The sequence below is a fragment of the Arvicanthis niloticus genome, chromosome 10 (genome assembly GCF_011762505.2).
Source record: "Arvicanthis niloticus isolate mArvNil1 chromosome 10, mArvNil1.pat.X, whole genome shotgun sequence".
NCBI classification, from domain to species: domain Eukaryota; kingdom Metazoa; phylum Chordata; class Mammalia; order Rodentia; family Muridae; genus Arvicanthis; species Arvicanthis niloticus.
The window spans coordinates 68,348,924-68,372,761 of NC_047667.1; the positions used below are offsets into that span (position 1 = coordinate 68,348,924).

A 23,838-nucleotide genomic window follows, 5' to 3' on the forward strand; every position below is an offset into this window, starting at 1 on the left:
AGATGAGAGTTGTGGTTTTTTGCCTCTACGTATTTATAAAATTTACGTCTATTTAACTCATTGCTTTATTTTTTGTTTCCAGCGGCACGTTACAACCGATTTCATCACAAAGAGATAGGTTCTTACTGTACACTAGACAGGGACTGCAACTGTCTGCTCACTGTTTAAAAGACGGTTGCAGGTTAGGGTGAGGCTTCACCCTTGTGGATTTAAAAAAGAAAAAAAAAAAAAAAGGAGTAAGGCAGGGTTACATGCAAACCGAGTTCCCATAATGAGTTGCTAAATCAATCTCCCAAGGGATAAATTCCACCACGAAATACTTGGAGCTTGGAGTAAACAAGACCCCGCCCAGTCCAACCAGAGGAAGCTGTAGTGAAAACTTTATTCTGGAACCCAGCGCCATTTCTCTGCACTCTGGGTGGGGCTGCTTTCCTCACCGCTAAGCCACTAAGGCTCTGCTTGAGAGCGATCAGAGCAATGGAGGCGACTTCTCTGAGTTCAGAACCTCTGGACCCCGTGGGGCGCCTAGAAGCCTTCTGTCACAGAGGAGTCCTGCTGGCCGTCCTGCTGCTGTTCTTGCTGCCAGTTACTTTGGGTGAGCTACGGGGAGGCACGGATGCACAGTTCACCTGAGACCCGCGGTAAACAGGCTCAGCACAGACACTAACGCCGGTCTGGGGTCCCTGTGGGTGCCCAGCGCCCCTTTCCCATGAGTGAGCCTGGAGCGCGCTCAACCCAGATCTTGTGTTGTTGTCAGGCGGCAGGAACGCTTGGTCTCCCAGCGCCTTGCCTTCATTAGACAAGTACATTGTACTTGTCTGTGCTGAGTGTAGAGCCAATTGTAGTGAGAGAAAGGGTGGGGTGGGGGGCAGGGGCTGCATAAATGTGAGAAATGCAATTCTAATCCTAGAATTTGGTTTTGTGAGGAAAGTTCCTGTGTTTTTGTGTTTTCGTATCTGTGAAATGGAGATACTGATGTCTTTCGTGGTATTGCTATTTAATTGGTGATGTCAAGTGTCTAACCCAATTCTTGCTCCTTAATTTATTTCTATCTTGGAGACATTACCTCTGCATTTGCTCCAAAGGCTCAGACAAACAGGCCCAGGGATACAGTTTTCACTTGACAACTGTTTTGTCTTGGGACTGTGTACTTTATCTCCCACCCCAAATCCTCATCAACTACCTTGAGTCCCAGATTTAAGGAAGGTCCTTCCACTCCCACTCCAGGATAAGATGTGAAAAGCTAGGAAGCCTCTAGGTGCAATGAAATATTTGCAAGTAGAAAGGACAGTACAATTTACATATTAAATGGTTAAGAGCAAAATAGAGTGCCCATTTTAGCCACCGTGGAAGTTCTAATTCCCCTTTCCTTCCTCTTCAGTCAGAACTGTCGTAGAGGAAGACTTCCCTAAAGTCTTGTGCATTGTTTATGTTTCATTGTATGCGCTTCATATTAACTGATAATTGCTTATGCAGAATCTTAGCAGAATGTCTTCCTGAAGTATGGAGAATGGGAACAGTGATAAAGGAGAGTTTCCAACGTCGCCTTCAGGCTTCCATTGGCACTTACAAACATGCATATGATAACATGCAAACACATGCATGAAAAACCATGGCTATATGCACCCATACCAACCACACACACAAACACACAAATCAAACAATTGATACATTGAGTATTAAAAATCCTATTCTACTTAGTTTGATTTCAAAAATAAAATAGAACATGAAACAAGATTTACTGTGAAAATTCGGGATATGATAAAAGTTAACCTTTTACGAAATATAACAATTTAAATTTGAATGTTCTATTGATACAATATACATAAAACTAAAAGGTACAATGAAACAGAAATAGGTGACTGTACAATAAAGTAGAATAGTTAAATATGACATTTTTAGCACCTAGTAGAATAAGCAGACTATTAAGTGAAAGCATTAGGAGGAAAAGAAGCCATAACAAAAATGTAGTATTTCCAAAATTAAATTAAAATGATTTTTTTTTCTAACAGATAATTATTGGTAACACATTATTTGACTCTGTCTGCCAATTAAATTAATGCTACTAAGCCTTAAAGGAAAATAACCAAGTCTAGAAGTTAAATCAAAACACGTATTGGAAGATACATTAACAAAATGAAATGCAGTTTCATTTTTTTGAATTTTATTATTTTTCCCCCTTGACCATAGTACTGATCCCATCCTGAATGCCAGAGAGGAGGATCGTGGTCCATCATAGCTGGAGAACTGGCAGTGATGAGGGATGGCGCAAGTTCTTCCATCCAATGCAATGTTGATGTGTCTTATTCTCCAGGTCAATGCCCTGTCCCATCACAGATTCATTTTGCCAGACTTTTAAACCAAACTGATGAATCCATGTTTCCCATTGGAACATCTTTGAGGTATGAATGTCGGCCAGGATATATCAGGAGGCCGTTCTCCATCACCTGCCAACAAAACTCAACCTGGACAAGTGCTGAAGACAAGTGTATACGTGAGTAACTGCAGAAGAGGCTCCTTTGTGACAAATAGTAGAGTCTGCCTCAGTTTGTCTGGAATTTGGATTATGATACACCATTAATAATCTTATCTAAGGTATATAGTACATGTGGATCATTCTTGTCAGTCAAATCTGTTTCCTCTGGGATTCTGTCTTTTCAATTGTTAATAAATTTAATAAGAATGATTGCCACAGGGCATGATTAAGAGAAAATATCCTGAGGATATTTCACTTAGGGTGGCTAACTTTGCACAAGGGTCATTAAGTAATTAATGATTCTGAAGCAAAGTGTATTAATAACTAAGAGATGAAAAAATTTCAGACTTTGAGGCCTGTGAATTGGAATAGTTAGAGGAACGCTTTGGTAATACAAGAAGTATACATGTTTTAGGGCGTCACTGTGTGAATATAACAAAAAACTTGGATGAGAATTTTTTTGGAAACTAGTGTCTGATGAATTTCCCCAAAGTGGCAAAACCTTTGAAATATTACAATTATATATATATATATATATATATATATATATATATATATATTACAGTAAGTTATAATCAGGTTAGAAATTCATAAACTATAGAATAAGTTCAGTTTACTATACTTGGTTCCAAAATTCTGTTTCTTTTTCATAGGTGAACAGTGTACAACTCCTGTAGATCCTCTGAACGGCCTGGTACATATACACAACGACACCCATTTTGGATCCCATATTAATTATTCTTGTAATAAAGGGTGAGTTGGCAACAACATTTCTTCATTCAAGAAGTTCTGGAATAGCAGTACTACTTTCTAGTGAGATCTCAGGAAAGACATCTAATCTGTTACCTCCTTAGTTTTGTTTGTGTTGTGTTGTGCTGTGTTGTGTTTGTGCTACAGGTTGAACTTAAGGCTCTAAATATGCTAGACAAGTGCTGTACCACAAAGCAACACCATCACAGTGTTTCCTAGCCTTAAAAGGCTTGAACATGATTATTTAATTCATGATCAAAACGAATAGAAATATAACATGATTTTGTGGAAAAAACATCCCTGTTGAATAAGCAAAATAACACATGTGTTAGCATTCTATTACTATGATAGAATAATTGGGGTAATGAATTAAAAGGAGGAAAGGTATATTTTACCTCATAATTACAGAAGTCTCATTCATGTTCTCTTGACTCTCTTGCTTTGGTCCATCACAACAGGAACATGGTAAAGAAGTCCCATTCACCTTATAGTTGCCATGAAGAAAAAAGAAGCAAGAAACACTGATGTCCTAATTTTGTCCCTTAAGGCCTACCTCTTAAAGATTCTACCACATCCCAATAAGATCATAGCCCGGGAGACTAAGCCTTTAACTCTGAGACTTTAGGGGATGTTTCTAACTATGGAAACATGTATAGAAAGTGAGGCACTCACTGGGTGAGACAGTGCGAGCTAAGCATACAGACTTCTTAAATTCAGAGTGGATGTTTCTAGAAGAAAGGAAAGCCCAGGGAGCTCTGAGGAAGAACAGGCCTCAAATTCACAGCTTTTATTAGTTCACCAAGGTTGCTGACATGAGAACCACAGAATGTTTTCAAGTAAGAAAAATTATTAAGAGTTTTATTCTGAGTCTACAAGTCCAAAATAAGGTGTTATCAGGACCCTGCTCCCTCTGATGTTTTTAGGAGTGGGATCTTCCTTGCCTCTTCCAGCTTCTGGGAGTTCCAGGCCTTCTGGGTCTGTATAATACAACTCTAATTTCTGTGTCCATCTACGTGGTTACTTCTGTCTGTATCTGTGTGTATATGTTGTTCTGTATGTGTTTATATCCAGTGTTCTCTCTTTTTATAGTGATACTGGTTATGTTGGATTAGGATCCATTCTAAAGTCCCCAATTTTAGCTTAGCTACATTTACAAAGACCCTATTTCCAAATGACGTCACAGTGACAAGGAACAGGAGTTTATATGATCAACATATCATTTAGGGAACATACCTCAGCCTCAAATTCCTCTTTGAACGTGTAAAGCATGAAGTCCTCACAAGGTATGTGCTAATGTTAGTTCTCCTCATTGCTCAACACAGAGTGAAATCCTGAATGTTACAAACTTTTGACACAAAATTTGTCCTGTCTAAAAGAAATGCAGGGACAAAGATAAAGCAGAGACTGAAGGAAGGGCCAAATGACTGGCACAAGTAAAGACCCATCCCATTGAGAAGCACCGATCCCTGACACTATTAATGATACTCTGTTATGCTTGCAGACAGGTGCCTAGCCTAACTGTCCGCTGAATATAAAGTCTTTTAAAGAGCAATTGTAATTACTAATATTAATTTTCAGGTTGTATATTATGCCCCCCTCCCACCACGTGTTAGGGTTACAGTTGCCTTGATGAAACACCATGACCCAAGCAACTTGGAGAGGAAAGAGTCTTGTAGATCTTGACACGGTGGGAAATACAGAAGCCTACACATATAAAGTTGTGTAAACGTCCTTTTTTTTTCTGCCAGGTGATGATGGTGCTAGGTTTTAATCATAGCACATGGGACGCAGAGGTAAGATCTCTGAGTCTGAGTCCATACTGGACTATAGAACAAGTTCCAGGACAGCCAAGGCTACACAAAAAACCCTGTCTCAAAAAACAAAACAAACACACAAAGTCTCTTTCTCATAGGAAAAGGAGAAGGTGGAATGTACAAAATGATGTTTATGTGTGAAACTAATAAAATAGGCATGAGTTCAGTTGCTGTGAAATGCATCATGAATTGTTTTAATTTTGTGATATACTAGACATTTTGTAGCGCATTAACTCCTTGAGTCTTGCTAACATTAATTATTGCTGTTTTAAGTCTTTGTTCAGCTCCTGCTCAGATTTGAGTTTCTTTGCTGAATCTTGCTGATGAAGCAACAGTATAAATTAATTCATATTAAATGATATACACAAATACACAGAACGTTTCCTTTGCTTTCAAGATACTTGTAATATCTTTAAATATAAAACTTATAGGAAATAACTATAATTCACTACAGCTTGTGCAGTAAGGTAATAAAAAGAGAAATCTCATTTAGTTAGGAAAGAATGAAGAAGGAAATTAAAAAGTCCAAAAGAGGATGTAAGGTTTTCCTTGACAAGATAAAAATATCCTGAAGCATCTAAGATAGTAATCTCTGGTAATTATCAACCTAAGCAGACAATTACTTACATCTTACCTGGTATTCTTTTTTTTTTCTTTTTTTTTTTTGTAATTTCTTTTTCTTTTTTTTTTTCACTTTTTTATTAGATATTTTATTTACACTTCAGATGCCATCCCCTTTCCCCATCCCCCCCTTAGGAAACCCCTTTCCCATGCCCCCTTTTCCTTTTTGCACATATACATTTTTAAAAAAACATTAATCATAGGCTTTATAAGTTTGGTAATGCTCAATCAGAGGTGTAACCCACTACCCAACCTAGATATATCAACTATCTTTGACTGGTGGAGATACGTGAACATCTGCCTCCCTGTCTCCCCCCTCTTTCTCTCTTTCATCACCTAGCTTCTCCTCTCCTTCTTCTCCTCCTCTTCTTACTCCTTCTCTTCCTCTCAGTATTCCTCCCACCTTAGCTCCTCCTACATATCACCCTTCCTGTTAAAATGAAACTATTCTCTCAAAATACAATTATAGCATAGTTATGCCAATTTGTACCCATGAGGTACAAGATAGTCCTCATACCCAGTCCAACATTTTGTTGACTAACCAGAACCTCTGTCGTCTCTCCTAACTAAAACACTTAGTTCTGAACCTGGCTTTTTCCTTGGCTTTAGGATGAATGTCAGCTGACGACCATCCACTCAAATCTTTTCTCTCAACTTACCTGGTATTCTTTATCCTGTGTGTAGATACCGCCTCAATGGTTCCTCCTCTGCTGTGTGCATCATCTCTGATCAAAGTGTCGACTGGGATGCTGAGGCACCTGTTTGTGACCGTAAGTTGAAATTTTTCTTTCTATTACTTTTATTCATGTATTTTAAAATTTCTCTTGAATTGTATAATTTTTGTAGAACTGAGATTGAACCCAGGGTCTCATGCATGCTCTACTAGAGGCATAAACCTGCAAATTTACAGACATAAACATGCGAATTTTGGCCTTGTAATCTGCAATGGGTACTTTTTTTAAACTTTCGGTTTTGAAATATTTACTTCCTTGGGTCTTTAGTGTATACATTTGTCACAGCCTCCAGTATGTATTGATTACAAGAGATAACATTAGATTTTTAGAGGTTATCTTAAAGCATTTACTGACTGCAGTTTTTAAAAGAAGACATTATTTGGATTGAGTATCCCTCCTGGACAGTGAACACAAATTTTGTGCTGTCTATGAGAGGTGCATGGCCCCAGAAGGAGCTGCTGACACCCTGGTTATGTGGTCTGAGTCAGTGTGGGAAAGACAAAGGACTTGTGACTGGGGCATTCTTGTAATAGACCAAGGAGAACTGAAAAGAAGAGGTGCAAGTCTGTTTGAGGATGAGGGCCCCTCTGACTGTTCTCAACTTAGTTCTTGTATAAAAAAGGAGAGAAGGATATTCCTGGACCAACAGATAATACTGTGCCTCTGTGGTTGTGGTTGGGATCAAAAGAGCTGGCAGAATCTGTACATTTTCAATCTCTAAAGCAGATGATGATGTCTGCTGATACATTGTCAGAATGCTCCTAAAGATGCTAAGAGGCCTAGGGTCAAAGCACCCAAGATTTAGTGTCTTAATACTTCAGATGTCCTGCAGCACAAACGATATAGTTTTGCTCTAAGGAACCAGTGCACTAAGGAAAATGAGGAGGCTGCAGAATATGTTAAATTTTTAGCTAAGAGAATGAAGTTAAAAAAAAAAAATATATCAGAACCAAATTGCCAAAAGACATAGACTGTTCTTGTCTTCTACTTCCAAGTCTGAGTCCAGTCATTTAAGAGATAAATGATCAGATAAAAACAGTGTTCTTTGATTAGGAACATTCTCCTTTATTTCTAATTTGCTGAAAGATTTGCCCTTGTTGTGTGTTTTAGTTATAAGTTCTACACATATGAAATAATCGTATCTTTTTTTCTCTTTCATTTTGTTAATATGTTGCATTGACTTTAAAAGGCTAACCAACTGAATTTGTAAAATAAACCTATCTTGGTTCTGATATATTGTATATTATTATCTTCTACATTTGTACGTGTGCAGATATATGTGTGATTGCTAATATTTTTTAATCTTAGCATTATAAAGTTGAGTTAATATTCGAAAATCAGTTTGTGAAATCCCATTTTGGTCATTGTATCATCCTGTTTAAATATTGCTAAATTCAATTTTCTAATTTTGGTTACTATATTTGCATCTATAGTCCAAGAAATACTAGGTTATAATTAGCTTTTTTTTTCCTTTTAGTGCCATTGTCTAATTTAGGCATCAACATTATGTTGGGCTCATTAAATGATCTTGACATTATTATTTCCTATTCTCTAGAATAATTTGTTTAATAATAATGTTATTTTTGCTTACATGTTTCAGTGGGTTTAGTAATGGAGTAGTCCAGATCTGGGGGAGGGGGAGTTATGGTTATTAAAATTTTAACTGCTTGACGTTATTTTCATAATAACTAAAGATAGCAAATTATACTTAATGGTTTACTGAATTAATTTGGGATAAGTTTTGTTTTTAAGGCATTTACTCATTTCTTTTTGTTTTCTTAGTTATCAGCATTATATTTATCATTGCATCTACTCACCATTCTGATGTCTATAGATTCTATAGTGATGCAAAGTTGAGATATTGGTTCTAATGTCTTCTGTTTCTGTGGTCAGTTTTGCTGGAGATTTATCAATTCTGTTATGCTCTTCACAAACAATCTTCAACTTTGTTGAGTTTTACCTAGTGTATGTCTATTTTTAATTTTTATTCCAGATGTATTATTTTCTTTCACCTCAACTTTATGTACTTCTCCACTCCTAAATTTATGATGCGACTGATAAGTGTAGCCGCCAGTGGCCATGGGTGAACTGGGTTCACCTGAATGGGGGGCTGGAAATGAAAAGGAGATGGAGGGGTGAAAGAAACATGGGGTCAAGACTCAAAGTTGAATGTTCAGCACTGCATTTATATAGGGAAAGCCCACCTGAACCCATCCTTTGTTTCAGTTGCAAAGCTGAAGGAGGCAGTCTCTTTTAAGTTCTTGCAGGAAGTTGCAAGTGTAAACAAACAAGCTGGATTCACCTAGGTGTTAAGGTCCTGTGTGGCAAACATGGTCTTTCAGACTGCTCAAGGCTGGGAAGAGCACAGATAAGATAATTTGTTTCAAACTTTTAATTTTTATAATGTACATTTAAACCTGTTTATGTGGTTCAAACTGTTTTATTTACTTTCCAAACAGTTATTTGTCTATTACTACTGTGCACAAAAGTTTCTGACAGGATAATTAAAAGTGTGATACTTAATTTCTAACCATTGGGAGATTTTTCAGTATTTTATTTTTTACTAGTTTACTTTGTAGCATACTGAGTCATATTTTATGGCTCAGAATAAGGACACTTTTGATAAAGTAGTATAATGTTCTTAAAAAGAATGAATAGTGGTTTTGTATAATTTTCTATGAATGTGATTTAGGAAAATGATTTAGAATAAATGTTAGAATAAAATTTCTGTTTTCCTTAAAAAAGAGGAATTTATTATCTTGTAGTTTGATGGCCAAAATACTCAAGTCAAGATATCAGTAATATGCTTGGTTTCTTCTGGAAGCCAAGAAAGAGAATATGTTTTTTTTTTCTACTTTTATGGTTTATGACATCACTCAATGTATCACTCCCTGTCTCCTCGCCACACTATCTTTTCTGTATTGTTGTATTTTCATTTGTTAGAGAATACTGTACTAGTTCCTATAATCAAACCCACAATAGCTTAAATCTTAAGTTTTTAATTCAGTGTATTACCCTTGAACAAATAAGAAAGCATTAAGTTTTTTACTTCTAAACTGATATGGCTGTTGAAAGGTGTAGCCTAGGCTAGCTTCAGACTAATTGATCATCTTTCCTCCGCCTCTTCAGTGTATCATACTGTCATGTGTCACCACAGCTCGCACTGCTAAATTCCGTTTGTTATGAAGGCAATAAGTGCCTTTGTTTACTACAGTCTAATGTCAACTGTACTTTTCCCAGGTCCCCAGGACTACAGACAACTCCAACTGTGGGACTTTAGCTTCCTGCCACTGTTGTTTTTATGCTACTTCTTCATGCTTCATGAGATGTTATTTTTATAGAAGAAAATTGTTTGCATTTACCTTGCAATTAATTTGGCTGCCTTGGCATCCATTTTGAATATAGCAGCCTTACTTGGCTATACTTTTACTTTCTGTGGTTTAAGTTACCCACGATCAACCAGTCCAAAAAAAAATCTTAGATAGAAAATTTTAGAAATAAATAATTCTTAAGTTTTACTGTTATGCATCACTGTAAAAAGTGTGACGGACCCTTATGCTGCCCTTTTCTATTCAACACTATCCCACTGAGGGTAAAAGAGATCTTTTTCAGTGTATCTATTCATACTGCAGATAGGAAATTGTTCCTTAGCCATTTATCAAACGACTCTAGTTATCTAGTGCTTGTGTTAATAATCCTTAGCTGGCAACCTAGTGCTAGACACTTTGCCATTCACTTCATTCATTCACTAGTTATATATTATCAAAAAAGATGAATAAACATATTAAGATTTTAGTGAAAGATGCCATATTTATATAGGTTACTACAGTGTAGTTATAATTTTTCTATTTAGTATTATAATTTTACTGTGTGACATTTATAAATTAAATATTATCATAGTGCCTGGTACTAGCCAAGATTTTAAGCATCTACTGGCAGTTTTGGAGTGTATTCCCATGGATAATTAGAATTTACTCTATAGTTTTCTCATACCAGAAGTAGAAATTAGTCATCATTGAAGGGAATTCTTGATCTGGATTTCTCCGACTTCTTCATTGTAGTTGTTATAGATATCTAAATAAAATAACCACCCCCTGGTGACCACTTTTCCATGGGACAGCTAGATAAGAGACACTGAATAGCTCTTCTGACCCTACATCTTACAGTAGTTTTACTCACATGCATGTTCTCTTAGAATTCATGCCTGCTGTGTGGCCCACTATTTAATAGAAATTTGCCTGATTGCCTGGGATTCCAGTAGCGATTTATTCCATAGGTTAGTGTCACAGAGAAGGCCTTCTTTTCACACAGACTGACCTTTGTGACTTCATGGGTTCCATGTACTCTTAGAGCAAGCAGAAAATAAAATAATTTCTATCTTGTTTCTGATCTACTCATTGAATACCATACATTAAAGTTTGCCCCCCCATAGCTCTTTAGGTAACATCCCTCCTTACTGTGGCTCTGTCAGTTCTTATGAAACTATTGTTCTCCAGCCTAAAGAATTATTTTGAAATTCTTTTGTATTTTATAGATCTGGAACTTTCATTGTCGAATCATTTTCTCCTTTGGTTCCTTTTAGTCATCGTCTTTGTTTCATGGCTGCTACAAAGGATGGTAGAATTAGATTTTATATCTCTTTGATGTGTCTAGATGAAGAATTATTTGAATATTGTTGCTCAAGTTTATATGGCTTTTTGAACCTATAATTCTGTGATATCTTTTGTCAGACTTAGAAAGTTCTTCATTATTCTTCAGTGTTGTGCATACTTTTATCCCTCCATTCTCTCTGTGTAATGCCACCTGAGTGTATGTCATTCCTTTATACCACAGTTCCTGCTATCACCATTGCTTGTTTAAAAAACAAAATCAAACGCAGGAGACAGATTACTGGAGATAATTTTATTTAAGCTTGGGCTTGGGGGAAATGGGGTAGAAGTTATGCTCCTGTCCACACCATACATACAACTCTCACCTTAAAGCAGAAAAGAGAGCTTATTTTGGAGCCAAACATGAATGACCATGACTGGGGAACACAGATTTAGGTTGCTCCAAATTCCATGATTTAACATGGCAACATTTAATGAAGTTGTCATTGCAAAAGCTACAGATCTTATTTTAAAAAGAACAAGGCATAGTTTATTCGGGAGCTAATTTTAACAGACTATGGCCCGGTAAAAGAGATTTAGATATCCCCAAATTTCATGTTTCAGTGTAGAAAAAGTTTCTTGAAGTTTTATATTTTTCCAGAACAAAGGATGTATTAAATCAAGGCAAATTTAAAGTAAACTTTTGGGTATATTAGACCAGCAGTTAAAATGAGATGGGAAAAGCTTTTCTAATGACCTAAGATGATACCTGGTAACAGTCTTAGTTTTTTGGTTGGTGGAAGCTCATGGAGTGCTAAGTTAGTAGATTTTAAAAAGCTTCTGTCTATTAGTCACAAGATGTCAGTAGGGAAGGACTCCTTGTTCTTGGGGGCTAGAACTAACCCAAAGTATGTAATTAGCCTCTGGACTTGCAACATCCCAATTTCTGCAGTACTGGAATTCTAATCACTCAACCAATCTCGGCATATATAGCTTCTTTTCTGGAAATTTCTCTCACAAATTTTCTATATTAAAAAAAATTTAAGGAAAGTCATAATCAAGGCACTTTTTAAATACATTGGTGGAAATATTAAGTAGATGGGCTTGAAGCAAAGCAAAGAAATTTCTATAGACTCCAGATGTTGTCTGATGGTATTCTTACCCTTTTATTAGTGGAAACCAGGGTTATATTAAGTTAGTATAGCCCAAAAATATTTTATCTGTTAGTCTCAGGATCTTAGGTATAATGCAGAAGTGGGCAAGGAATAGCTAGACCAATTGTTAATTAGACTCTGAATCTGTAAAATTGTTAGGGACAGACTCCTTCCACCCTGCCCCTTTACCCAGATGAAACAATTAGCCAGACACTGAGACTATCCTTGAGACAGGAGTAATCTCCAGAGAATCATCTTGCTCTCTCACACAGTAAGGGCTTCTTCAGACCATCTTGTAAAGCCGGGGCTGAGACAATGATCAATGAAAGGAAACTATCCCTAGAACAGGTAGGAAGGACCATGGCTGCTTGACTGTAAATAACTCTTGCCATTTGTCCCAGTTCTTACTCTGTTTAAACCCGAAGCTTCTGTCAGTACTTAGAAGGCAAGCTTTGGGGTCAGTGGTCCACCCTATCTGTTTCATTTCCTTGTGTGTTCATTTTCAATAACTCTCCTTTCTCTGCTTTTGACCCTCTCTTTAATTGGCATCTGGAGACTGGTGACCATATCTCTACTATACTATATCTATACGACACAGCCTGCTAGAACCCTGATACAACAACAGATCAGACTGAGTTACAGAGACAAAGTGATTGGAGGTTTGGGACAATGATTTTTCTGTTAAGGGGAACAAGCTAGATTGGACAGACTCTGTTTGGTTGCTTAACATGCTTGTGGGAAGAGGAGAGCAAGTGAGTCAACATAAAGGAATCAGACACAAAATTAATGAAGTCAGTTGCTTCTCAGTATAATGATATCATTGAGATAACTAACTTTTGTGATAAACTATTTCAGCTCACAGTTTTGAGGGTCCAGTTCTAGAGGCTCAGGTCCCCTGCTGAGGCAGCACCTCATGGCAGGAGCTTATGGAAGAACACAACTACTCCTATCAGAAGCTAAGGAACCATAGCACAGAGAGAACGAGTCAGGGTTCCACATCTCCTTAAGGGCACACCCTCACTGACCTAAGGATCTCATAGTAGGCCACTCCTCTAAAAAGCTCTATTGCCATCTTGCCACCGGTAGACCAAGCCTCTGGTACATTGTTATGTGGGAGCATCACCCATATTTAAAACACAGCAATAACCCACATTCCTCAGACAATAGTTTTCTTTTTTCTGTGAGACTCCAGGACACTGCCCAAATGACACTATTTTGATTTTGTCTCAGGAACTTTAATTTTTTCTAGTCCATCTACAGTACATGAAGATTTCCAACCTTTGAGATAGTAGGTGTCAGTCATTGTTGATTCTAAGAGTACAGTTCTTTACAAGGTATTACCAGAACTTCCTTGTTCAGGAGGCCCTGGACTCCAGTTTTTATCATTTGATTTATTAAGACCACCACAAACTCTCCTACTGGTTTGACTCCCTCTTCCCCAAGGAACAGCAGCCAGTATGAATCATTTTCATTTCTAGAATAGTTAGGGTTTTTTGTAAACTAGTTCATAAAAATCACCTTATAGTAAACATGTCTCAAAGTACTTGAAATTATATTTGGAATTATGTATTACTTGAAAATTGACAGAATTTGTAGGGATTCTTTTGTATTATTAAGAGTTATCAGTCAAACTTAGCTTTGTATATTTTGCATGAATGTTAATGGTCTATATTTTCACTTATGCATTACATTTTCAAAATGCTTAATACAGAATAATCTATAGTTTCAACAATTTTGTCATATTTGCAGGCATGTTCAAATTGTATTTTGTACTTCTCTCCATTTGCTTCATTTGCCTCTTGTTTTTTCTTAGTGGATATTATTTTCTAAAAAAACTTCCTTTCAGTTAACAACAATTTTTGAAATTATAGGAAAGAAGAAAAATCTGGAAGCTAATATAAACTCTCTAATGTGATCAAAGAGTTATTTCAAATGAAAAGGTCAACTGCCTGTGTTTATAAAAAATAAATAGGAAAGTCAGAGGACATGTTACTGTGTGCATCTAAATGGCAACATTTTAAAATTCAGCTAGAAGTCAGTAAGTATTGAAAGAAAATAATGAGTGTAAATTTTTTTGTTTAGTGATTCATTAGGTTTAATCTGCTTTCTTTACCCAGGGATTCCTTGTGAGATACCCCCAGGCATTCCCAATGGATTCTTCAGTCCTAACGAAGAAGATTTTCAGTATGGAATGGTGGTTCACTATCACTGCAACACTGATGCGAGAGGGAAGCCGCTCTTTAACCTGGTGGGTGAGCGCTCCTTACACTGTACCAGCAATGATGATCAAACTGGAGTCTGGAGTGGCCCTCCTCCTCAGTGCATTGAACTCAACAAATGTACTCCTCCCCGTGTTGAAAATGCAGTCATAGTGACTGAAAACAGAAGCTTGTTTTCCTTAAGGGATATTGTGGAGTTTAGATGTCAACCTGGCTTTATCATGAAAGGAGCCAGCAGTGTGAGTTGTCAACTTCGAAACGAATGGAAGCCAGAGTTACCAAGCTGTTTCGAGGGTAAGTCTGACCTGGGCTTTGAAGTCAGCAATGCCATGAGGGTATTGGAGGACCAGGGATAGGGCTGGTTCTGGATGAGGGAATACAGTGAACAGGTTGAATGAATAAATTTTCTTGGAAGGGACTATGGAATCCAGAAGGGATATATGTTTGTGTGGGTGCTCAAGCACCATGTAAGCACAGCCATTCCAATTGAGAAACAGAGCCAAATGTGAGCAAGGAATGAGATGCATCCTGGGAAGTATCACAGGGTGATGTTCTCTTCATACATGGTGATCTCCAGCTCCCATCTGACATTCATACGTATAATATTTACTAATGTGAAATGACGGATCCATGGGCAGTTATATCTAATGTATGCATAGTTAATTTCTAAAACACAGCTGTGGAATAGTTACTATTGTTTCCATATTGAGGCTTAGAGGTTAAAGAATTATCCAAAATGACATAGATACTAGCTTGCAGAGCCACGATTAGACTCTAAGTCTGCCTGTCTGCCAGAGTTTTCAAAGAACAAAGGCTTTCCTATAGAAAATGGGTTATAAAGATGTTGGAAGTTCAGGAAGAATAAGAGCAGGAAAGCAGTGTTGCTGAAGATAAGGGCGCTACTGTTGCTATAAAAATAGAGCTGACACAGCCGGCTCTGCCCTGTTGGACACTGTCACCGTGTATCAGCCAGACTCTGGCTGGTATGCTTCCAGAATAGAGCCAGTCCTTGTTTGTCATTGGTGTTGCTAGAATCGGTTGCTTACTTGAGAGACTGTCTCAATTGAAGCTGTTCCAGGATACATAAAGGTGTCTGTCGTATCCCTAGATATGATAGGTAATATATAGCATGAGGCTGGGAATCGACATAAATTTAATCAGCCTAGTCTTAATGTATAACAGCACAATGTATTAGTCAAAGATGAGCCCTCAAGGGAAATAATTTATTGTAGATTAGTACCCTGTCTTTAAGTGGAGAAGTCTAAAGGTCAGGAGGAATTGACTTGAAATGAGGTTTGGGGTTGTTGTTGTTGTATTTGTTTGTTTTGGTGTGGCTTGTGTATGTGTATGTTTATGTTTATGTGTATGTGTGTGTGTGTGTGTGTGTGTGTATGTGTGTGCATATGTGCATATATATGTGTGTGACAGGGACAGAGAGAGAGTTTTCCCCATTTTGCAACTTAATGTAATTGGTCTACATAGCTAATTTCAGGATAGCCAAAGCTACACAAAAAAAATCCTGTCTCGAAAAACAAAGCAAAACAAAACAGAAGAATATATTGGAAGTGTTGTAACCCTAGTGTACATACACCTTAGAGATAAAATAGTAAATTCAAGATTTATCAGTTGTAGTCACAGTGTCTGTATTGTATTGTCACTTTTGGCAGAAAGGTTATTTTGTCATATATAAATAAAGCTGTGTTTTTTCTTCTTTCTTTTTCCACACACAGACCTATAGTTGGGATCCTTTTGCATCTGTGATCCAGCTTACCATTGAGGGAAAATTGTTTCCATGCCTGAAACTTTGTTTTCCCCTCAATATGTCAGCTGCCCAAAAATCCAACACTAGGATCATGCACCCAAACAAAGATCAGTTTTCTCCAAGCAGAAAGTGCTCTACTGTGAGCTGGGCTAGACTGTCTATTGAGCTGTCTCCCTGTATTGCAGAGTCTGTCATCATGCATGACATATGTGGCTTATGTTTTTATTCACCATATACTGTTATTATTTCTGTTTGACTTTTTTTTCCTCCAGTGAAACCCTGTGGTGCTTTCCTGGACCAGCTTCCTAATGGGCGTGTACTGTTTCCACTAAATCTTCAACTTGGGGCCAAAGTGTCCTTTGTTTGTAATAAAGGGTGAGTGCAAGCAAACCTAATCTGCTGGACATTAAAACTATGTTTGAACTTGTCCACAGTATGAGAAGGTTGTCATGGGGAAGATACAACTTCTAATATTGTATACAGGAAAGACTGACGATTGGTAGAATTCATAAAATAAGATATGAAGGGAAAACTGTAATGTTTATTAAATAACAGATTCAAAACCAAATATAACTACTGGTTTTAAATATATAGGTAATACACTAAGTGAAAAAATCATTTTCTAAATAGAAAATAACATTAGCAATTTTGAGAAAAATTATATATTACAGAAAGATTATGTAAATAATAGATTTAGCAGTTATTTTCAGAAAAAAATTAAACCCTCAATAAGAGAATTTATAAGAGAAGCAAAGCATAAGATGCAGGATTAAAAAACCCATTACGTATCATTTGATTAGTAATGGGGTATGAGCTTTGAAATGGTAGATGATTCTAACATTTTAGGTGAGATTGTGAACGTGCTTGGCAGCAGACATGCTTCTATGAAACTACCAGTCATGGCCAGCAAAGAATCTGCTCTTCAGTGCTTCACAGAATTTTTGGCAGGCACCAAGAACCAGGAACATATAAGATTTAGGAGAACATAAGAGTTTAACATCCTTTGAGAATTTTGGATGACTTCTTATAAAAACTGGCTTTTTTCCCCTTTCAGTTTTCTCTCCAGTTCCAGTGCTTTAAAAGGAAAAACAAACAAACAACAAAAACTCCCCAGCAAACAATACATTTTAGGTCTCTTCTATGCCATACACGTGTACTTCATAAGGCCCCTGCTTCTCTGAATTACCCAGAGAAACATTAGTTCTTTCTTAGTAGCTGAGCTGGTTGTCCTAAGCTAGGCCACAGTCACAGGTATGAGACACAAGAACAGTCTCCATTTCCTGCCAGTTAACTCTGCTTCTTCAGTGCTAGAGTTGGCAAGGTGTTGCCTTGGCAGAGTGAGTTTCCAGTTGTGACAGTGAGCAGTACCAGCTTCCCTCTAGCATGATCAGTGTCTCTCAGTCAGAGTCCAGGGTCTGGCTTTGCCCTGACTACCTTCTGCAGTTTCAGCTAGGAGTGCTACCTAACGGTCCCTTTGCTGTGCAATTCTGTTTTTCCCACCTGCTTCGAGCTGTGCTAATTGAATGGCTTAGCATCTACACACTCCTATCTCTTCGTTTCTTAACCTCACAATCCTCAAATGCTTTTTTGGCTAGACCTGGGAATTGAGTTATTACTCTAGTCAAAACATTTTACAGCCCACTACCCACTTCTTCCTTAGGTATCAATTAAAAGGCAGTTCTTCTAGTCATTGTGTTCTTGATGGAGTGGAAAGCATTTGGAATAACAGTGTTCCTGTGTGTGAACGTGAGTATATAGAGTAACTTTAAGCTAGTTAATGCTGTGAGTTTTTGCATTTTAACCCAAATACACTCCCTGTTAGTGTTTTTTTTTTTTTTTTTTTTTTTTTTTTTTTTTTTTTTTTTTTTTTTTTTTTTTTTTTTTTTTTTTTTTTTATTCTAGCCTGGTATATTGACAGAAGTTTGATGAATGAAATTTTGTTTTGAATCAACGTGAGTATCTCCTTGCTTTGGAACCTCTTTGATTAGCTTCAGTCATTCTGAATTATGTATTTTGTGTGATATTTCCTAAGTAGAAATAGCACATGCCCAAGAATCAAGGGTGTGTCTGTATCTTCAGCAAAAATGGTAAATGCTGGGACCTTCAGGACAGCCCTTGGAGCTGTCGGAAAGAACTCTGAAAACATGAGTTCGAAAACATATAATTTCTCAGCTATGTAAAACATATGGATACAATATGAATTTTATAAGGAACTTTACAGATCAAAAGGATCAAAGGTAGCTGCACTAGAAGCCAACTTGTCAAAAAAATGCTAAGGAAGGAGATACAGAGATTTGGAGTGGTGATCACAGGAGAATCTCACCCATCTACGTTTTTTGTTTATGCTTACAAGAGTAGGCAGATTCTTTAGTTCAGGGTCAGCCCGGGACAACGAAGTTAGGCTTAGGCATGGTAGAAATGGTAATTTCAGGGCAGGGTCCCACCCAGCCAGCTTATCCTCTGTGTCTAACAGAGGCAGGCCAATCTCTGAATTCTTTTGCAATGTTAAAAAACATGTGCTTTCTGTGTCCTAAGAATTAAGGTGGCTAGGATCATGGAATGCCAATTCTTGGGATAATGAATGGGAAACCGGTGGCAAACACTGAGTTGATATGTAAATAAAAAACTGGGCTTTTGATCTGCAAGAGATGAGCTATCCAGAGAATTTTTAGAATAGCAAGAGCTGTCTTGTGCAGAACATAGAGAAAGCAGTCTGGATAGCAGAAGACAGGCCTCCAGCTTGGACCTACAACTTGACTTGGCTGGTCCTTGGCAGGTCCTTGGCAGGTCCTTGGCAGGCCCTTGGCAGGTCCTTGGCAGTGCTTGCCCTGGGACCAAACCTGTAGCATGAACATTGAGGAACATTTATATCTAAAACTTAGCAGTCTTTACATATGCTTCTCCAACTCCCTAAGCTAAGGAGGGCATGTCTCCAAAACTAAATGCACTTCAGACCCGTTCTATTCATAGGATGTCAGTGACTCCTAGAAACCCCACATGTGAAGCACACCTCAAACAATAAGTATTTCTCCTGGAAAAGAAGTATTCTACCACTGTGCTCCTGGTTATGGACTCCTTAGGACTGTTTCTCTGCACTGCACAACACAGGGAGACTGGAGTCCTGCGGCCCACATATGGGCAAGTGTTTAGACTCTCATCTGTTTTTTTTGTTTTTTTTTTTTTTTTTTTTTTTTTTTTTTTTTTTTTTTTTTGTTTTTTTTTTTTTTAACACTTTCTTTGTTTCTCGCATGGCATGCTTAGTTCTTTGCTGCCCCTTTAGTAAAACCTGTAATGCTTTCCTGGGCCATCTTCCTAATGAACATTTACTGTTCCCTCCGAATGTTCAGCTTGGGACCAAAGTGTCATTTATTTGTGGCAAAGGCTGAGTGTGACTCAGAATGGAGATCAGATATGGAATGCTGGATAGGGACTCTGTTTAAGGATTGCAAAAGAAGTTCCCAAGGAGGTCAACCTCCGGAAAGATCAGTTCAAAATGAGAACATGAACTTAGTGACATTAATATCAGGTGGCAATAGGACACACTGTCAAGTACAAACATAGATTCTTTGGGATTTTTTTTTTATCCAAAACTAGGACTAGAAAATGCATTGTTGCTTAAAATAAAAGAGGTCTTGATGAACAACATAAAACTTTACGTAATGATTAGTCAGACAAGGATCATTTTTTAAAAGATTTATTTATTGTACATATGTGAATGCACTGTCGTTCTCTTCAGACACACCAGAAGAGGGCATCGGATCCCATTACAGATGGTTGTGAGCCATCATGTGGTTGCTGGGAATTGAACTCAGGACCTCTGAAAGAGCAGTCAGTGCTCTTAACCACTGAGCCATCTCTCCAGACCAAGGATCATTTCAAGATACATAAAACCAACCAGTAGTAGAATCTGTAGTAGCATATAGATACATATATTTTGATCCAAATATACATCTTTTCAGGGATCACAGTGGCCAATGACAGTGTGTTTGGTGGTAGTTATTAGTTGTTTATGAATCTATTGTTGTTGGTAGCAGATTCTATATAGGTCTGTAGAAAGCCAGACTAGGCAAGAAAGCAGTTATCTCCAATAATTTTTAAGGGATCTTCTATTTATGAAATTTGCCACCCACAATGTTTTTTTTTTTTTTTTTATTTCAGAATAATTGGAAATCTCAGGACAAAAAACCCCCAAAACAAGCTGGGCATCCAGAATGGCAAACACTCATCCATTTCTGTCTTTTTAAACCATCTAGCATAAGATGTTTCTGTAAAACAGTGCCTGATTTTGTCCCAAATATTTGCCATTTCTTCTCCTGACCTGCAGACAAGAACAAGAGAAATAGCAGCTAGAAATCAGAAGGGCTCAGAATGTTCTGGATCTTGTACTCCTGGGGATGTCTGTTTAGTGCCACAGGTGGCAGAGGCCTGGAGTTGGTATGACAGTTGCACACAGCAGCTCTAACCCTGTTGTCAGTCATAAGATTTGGTTTCTGAGTTCCTGCCAGCTACTAAATTCAGATCCAAAATGAACTAAGACTTAGCTAGGCCTGTACCATGCAGCTAATCCTTAGGCTGAAATGGGGAACCTGAGCATCTATCAGTGAAAAAGATAAAATGAGATAAAATAAGAAATTGTTTGCCAGCTGGTCCCTGCTTCCCCTGCTTTAGGTTGCAGTTAAAAGGCAACTCTGCTAGTTACTGTGTCTTAGCTGGAATAAAGAGTCTTTGGAACAGCAGTATACAGTGTGTGCAAATGAGTAGAAAGATTAACTTATAGGCAGCCTGGCTGGAGTGCACTTCTGATTTTCTTTCCCAGTGTGTTTTTCCTCATAGAATTACCTGTTGTCTACATCTTTTCTAAACTACTTTATTAGGAGAATTTCAAGAAATGTCTTATGTAATGTGTATTGTGATACAGTTTATCAACACGTGATATGCTAATGTTGAATTTTGTGTGGAATATGTAGATGATGTAAAGGTAGATGAAATTATACTTATTTGTTGTACAGGCTGATCTCTCTTAAATTGCCATGCTCTTTTATCTTCTCGCTGATCTATTTAATAGGCCAGTTCTCTGCTCTTTGGTGTTATCTGACAAAGGCTTCTGTGCCAGGACTTTGTTTGTGTGGAAAGAGCAACGAATAGGTCAGAGTCATCCATATTTTTATGGAGTTAGTTTTCCAGTTAAAAAACAGATAATGAATAGAAAATAATTATACTTTTGAAAAACATATAGTACATAAATTGTATGATAATGATGTATACTAAAGAAAATAAAACAAATAAATATAAAAATTTATTTATGGCACAAGAAGGGGTGGGGATAGTAAGTCAGTCCTTGACATCATGGAAGACCCTTCATTTTCAAACTATCTGCTTACAAATACCAGTAAATGGGTTGAAGTACATGTTTTCTATATAAAACATTACTAGTTTATCTTACTTACAGTTCCTAAAGCAAAGCAAACCAGTTTTTAAAATTCCCTTTTCCTGTTGATTATAAAATGTTCATTTAAAATAAGATTTATTAAAATAAACTAGTAGATATCTATTTGTATGTCTTATGATGAAATTTTATAGGAATATTCAATCCATAAGAAAGTGAAGTATTGAACCAATGCAGAGACACGTACGACTGACAATAAATATATTTCAACTGATTATAGTGAGATAAAATTTTGTTTGTTTTTGGAATAAGGTCTTGTAGAATCATCTGATCTGGTATAAAAAAAGATATCTGTAGTTATTGGTGTAATGAGATGACACCATTGTGTATTTGGTTGTTGCTGATAGTGGCCTTGAGCCACCAAGAGACATTCAATTTTCCAAAAATGATAGTGCATACTCCAGACAGGTTTCCCTAGAACTTAGTATCCATGTGACCAAAGCTTTACCTGTCCTTAATCTTGTCGTAAACAAGACTCTTACTATCCCTGGTGTAAAGCAATTGAATGGTTGCTCTAAAAACAAAAATAACTTACTTCCAATGCCATTAAAAACTTAGCTTCCTAGGTGATCTAGGACAGCTGTCTCCTGGGGTTTTAGAGTAAACTCTAGCTTAGGTCAGGCCTCAGTCTCTTCTTCACAAAAAACTTACAGATCCCAAACTACTAACGTCCCAGCCATGTGTGTCATCATCATGATAGTTTGATTAAAATTAATAGAACTTAAACCTATTGTCTTCTTTCTAGAATTTTTTTTTCATATTCTCAAGTTGTCATCAGTGGGAAGCATATATAATTACTTTATTGGGGGTTTATTTATTTACTTATTTACTATATATATAATTCATTTTGTCTTAACCAATAAAGCAGGTTTTACACCAGTGCCTTTCCATTATCATCATAGCAAAATTACTGAAATGTTGCTTAAAAGGTATTTCTTAACTCATTTCTATGGACTCAGATTCTGTTTTGAAGAGGGTCACAAGGCTACTTTTAACAGCTCAATCAAAATCCTTTGATAGAGGAAAACCATACTTCTAGAAATACCACTTTAGAAATCTTGAGACAATTACAACAGAAAAGGAGATTTGCTTGAAGTTGAGGAAGATATTCAGGGCTGGAAAGTAAAAGAAAGCAATTTAAAGGATGAATTAAATGAAATAAAAGAAATTAGATAGTATGTAAAATTAGAATCTCAGGTCACTAATTTCCTTGTTCTACATACTTTTATTTCATAGTAAAAATAGCAGTATATGTTGTATACCAAGAGAGTTAGCATAAAATTGTATTTTTAATTAGGTGTGGCCCACATGGACCAAGGATAAAACATGGTTGTCCTGAGATATTTTTCTAAAACTTTTCAGCTGCATAGTTGATAATCAAAAGTGTCCCATGTTCCCTTAGTGTACACAAATAAAAGTCAGAAAATTTAAGAATAAGTTTATGAGGGTTACAGTAATTTTTTATTGAAAATATACCCCATTTTGTGGAGGGCAAAATCTGGGGTTACAGATGTTTCTATAATAGCCATTTAATTAACCACAAACTACTAATTCCCTTGTGATTTTTCTAATTGCAGAAGTGATATGTAGACTCCCTCAGGATATGAGTGGATTCCAGAAGGGTTTGGAAATGAAGAAAGAATATTACTATGGAGATAATGTAACTTTGGAATGTGAGGCTGGGTACACTCTGGAAGGCAGTTCTCAGAGCCAGTGCCAGGCCGATGTCAGCTGGGATCCTCCTCTGGCCAAATGTGTACCTCCTAAGTGAAAACTGTAGGAGCAGAGCCCCTCCTCAGCATGGTCACTGACTGCCTAGTCATCTGTCTATTCTGGTGCTCACTATGATACTTGTGATGATATGTAGTGACGAGGGAGCTAAGAATGTACTGCTGTCTCAAAATTTGACAAATTGGAATCTTGAAGTGTGACCACAGGAGTCTTTTCGAAGAATTTCTGAGGGATTTTCTTCGCATATGAAGACAAGAAAATAACCTTAATCACCAGAGACCAAGAAATGGGGCTGTGATAAAACAAGTAAATTAGTTCATTGTAGTAAGCATTTTCTTTACCAAGTTTTACTTTCCTACTCATACATCTCTTAATAATAGTCTTAGAATTTATCCAGGTACAGTGACCATTTTTCTTGTCATTCCTTCACAACTTTATCATCTTTGTCTACAAAGTATAAAAGCATGTTGCTTAGGTCATTTATTTGTGATGGGCTAAGTTTACAAGCAGGTTTAATAAAAGTTGAATGTTTGTGTTCTTTA

At 37.1% G+C, this 23,838-nt stretch overlaps 1 protein-coding gene across 2 annotated transcripts; it reads left to right on the forward strand.

Annotated features, from left to right (window-relative positions):
* The first annotated feature begins 329 nt into the window (after positions 1-329).
* On the forward strand, positions 330-23,838 carry LOC117716587 (complement component receptor 1-like protein). Of its 2 annotated transcripts, XM_076941669.1 has the most exons (8): positions 330-595; positions 2,315-2,494; positions 3,130-3,229; positions 6,346-6,431; positions 14,256-14,651; positions 16,392-16,494; positions 17,780-17,865; positions 23,143-23,838. In XM_076941669.1, the coding sequence occupies exons 1-8, from the start codon at positions 478-480 to the stop codon at positions 23,334-23,336; spliced, it is 1,263 nt and encodes a 420-aa protein (XP_076797784.1). In that variant the 5' UTR covers positions 330-477; the 3' UTR covers positions 23,337-23,838. The 2 variants fall into 2 exon arrangements, with proteins under 2 accessions (XP_076797784.1, XP_076797785.1); XM_076941670.1 differs by lacking the exon at positions 17,780-17,865 and having other exon boundaries at positions 356-595.

Bases quoted from the DNA above. Each gene is read 5' to 3' on its own strand.
- LOC117716587 (XM_076941669.1), top strand. From the start codon at position 478: ATGGAGGCGACTTCTCTGAGTTCAGAACCTCTGGACCCCGTGGGGCGC. The intron at 16,495-17,779 runs GTGAGTGCAAGC...CTTCTTCCTTAG, and splicing joins TCCTTTGTTTGTAATAAAGG to GTATCAATTAAAAGGCAGTT. The intron at 17,866-23,142 runs GTGAGTATATAG...TTCTAATTGCAG, and splicing joins CAGTGTTCCTGTGTGTGAAC to AAGTGATATGTAGACTCCCT.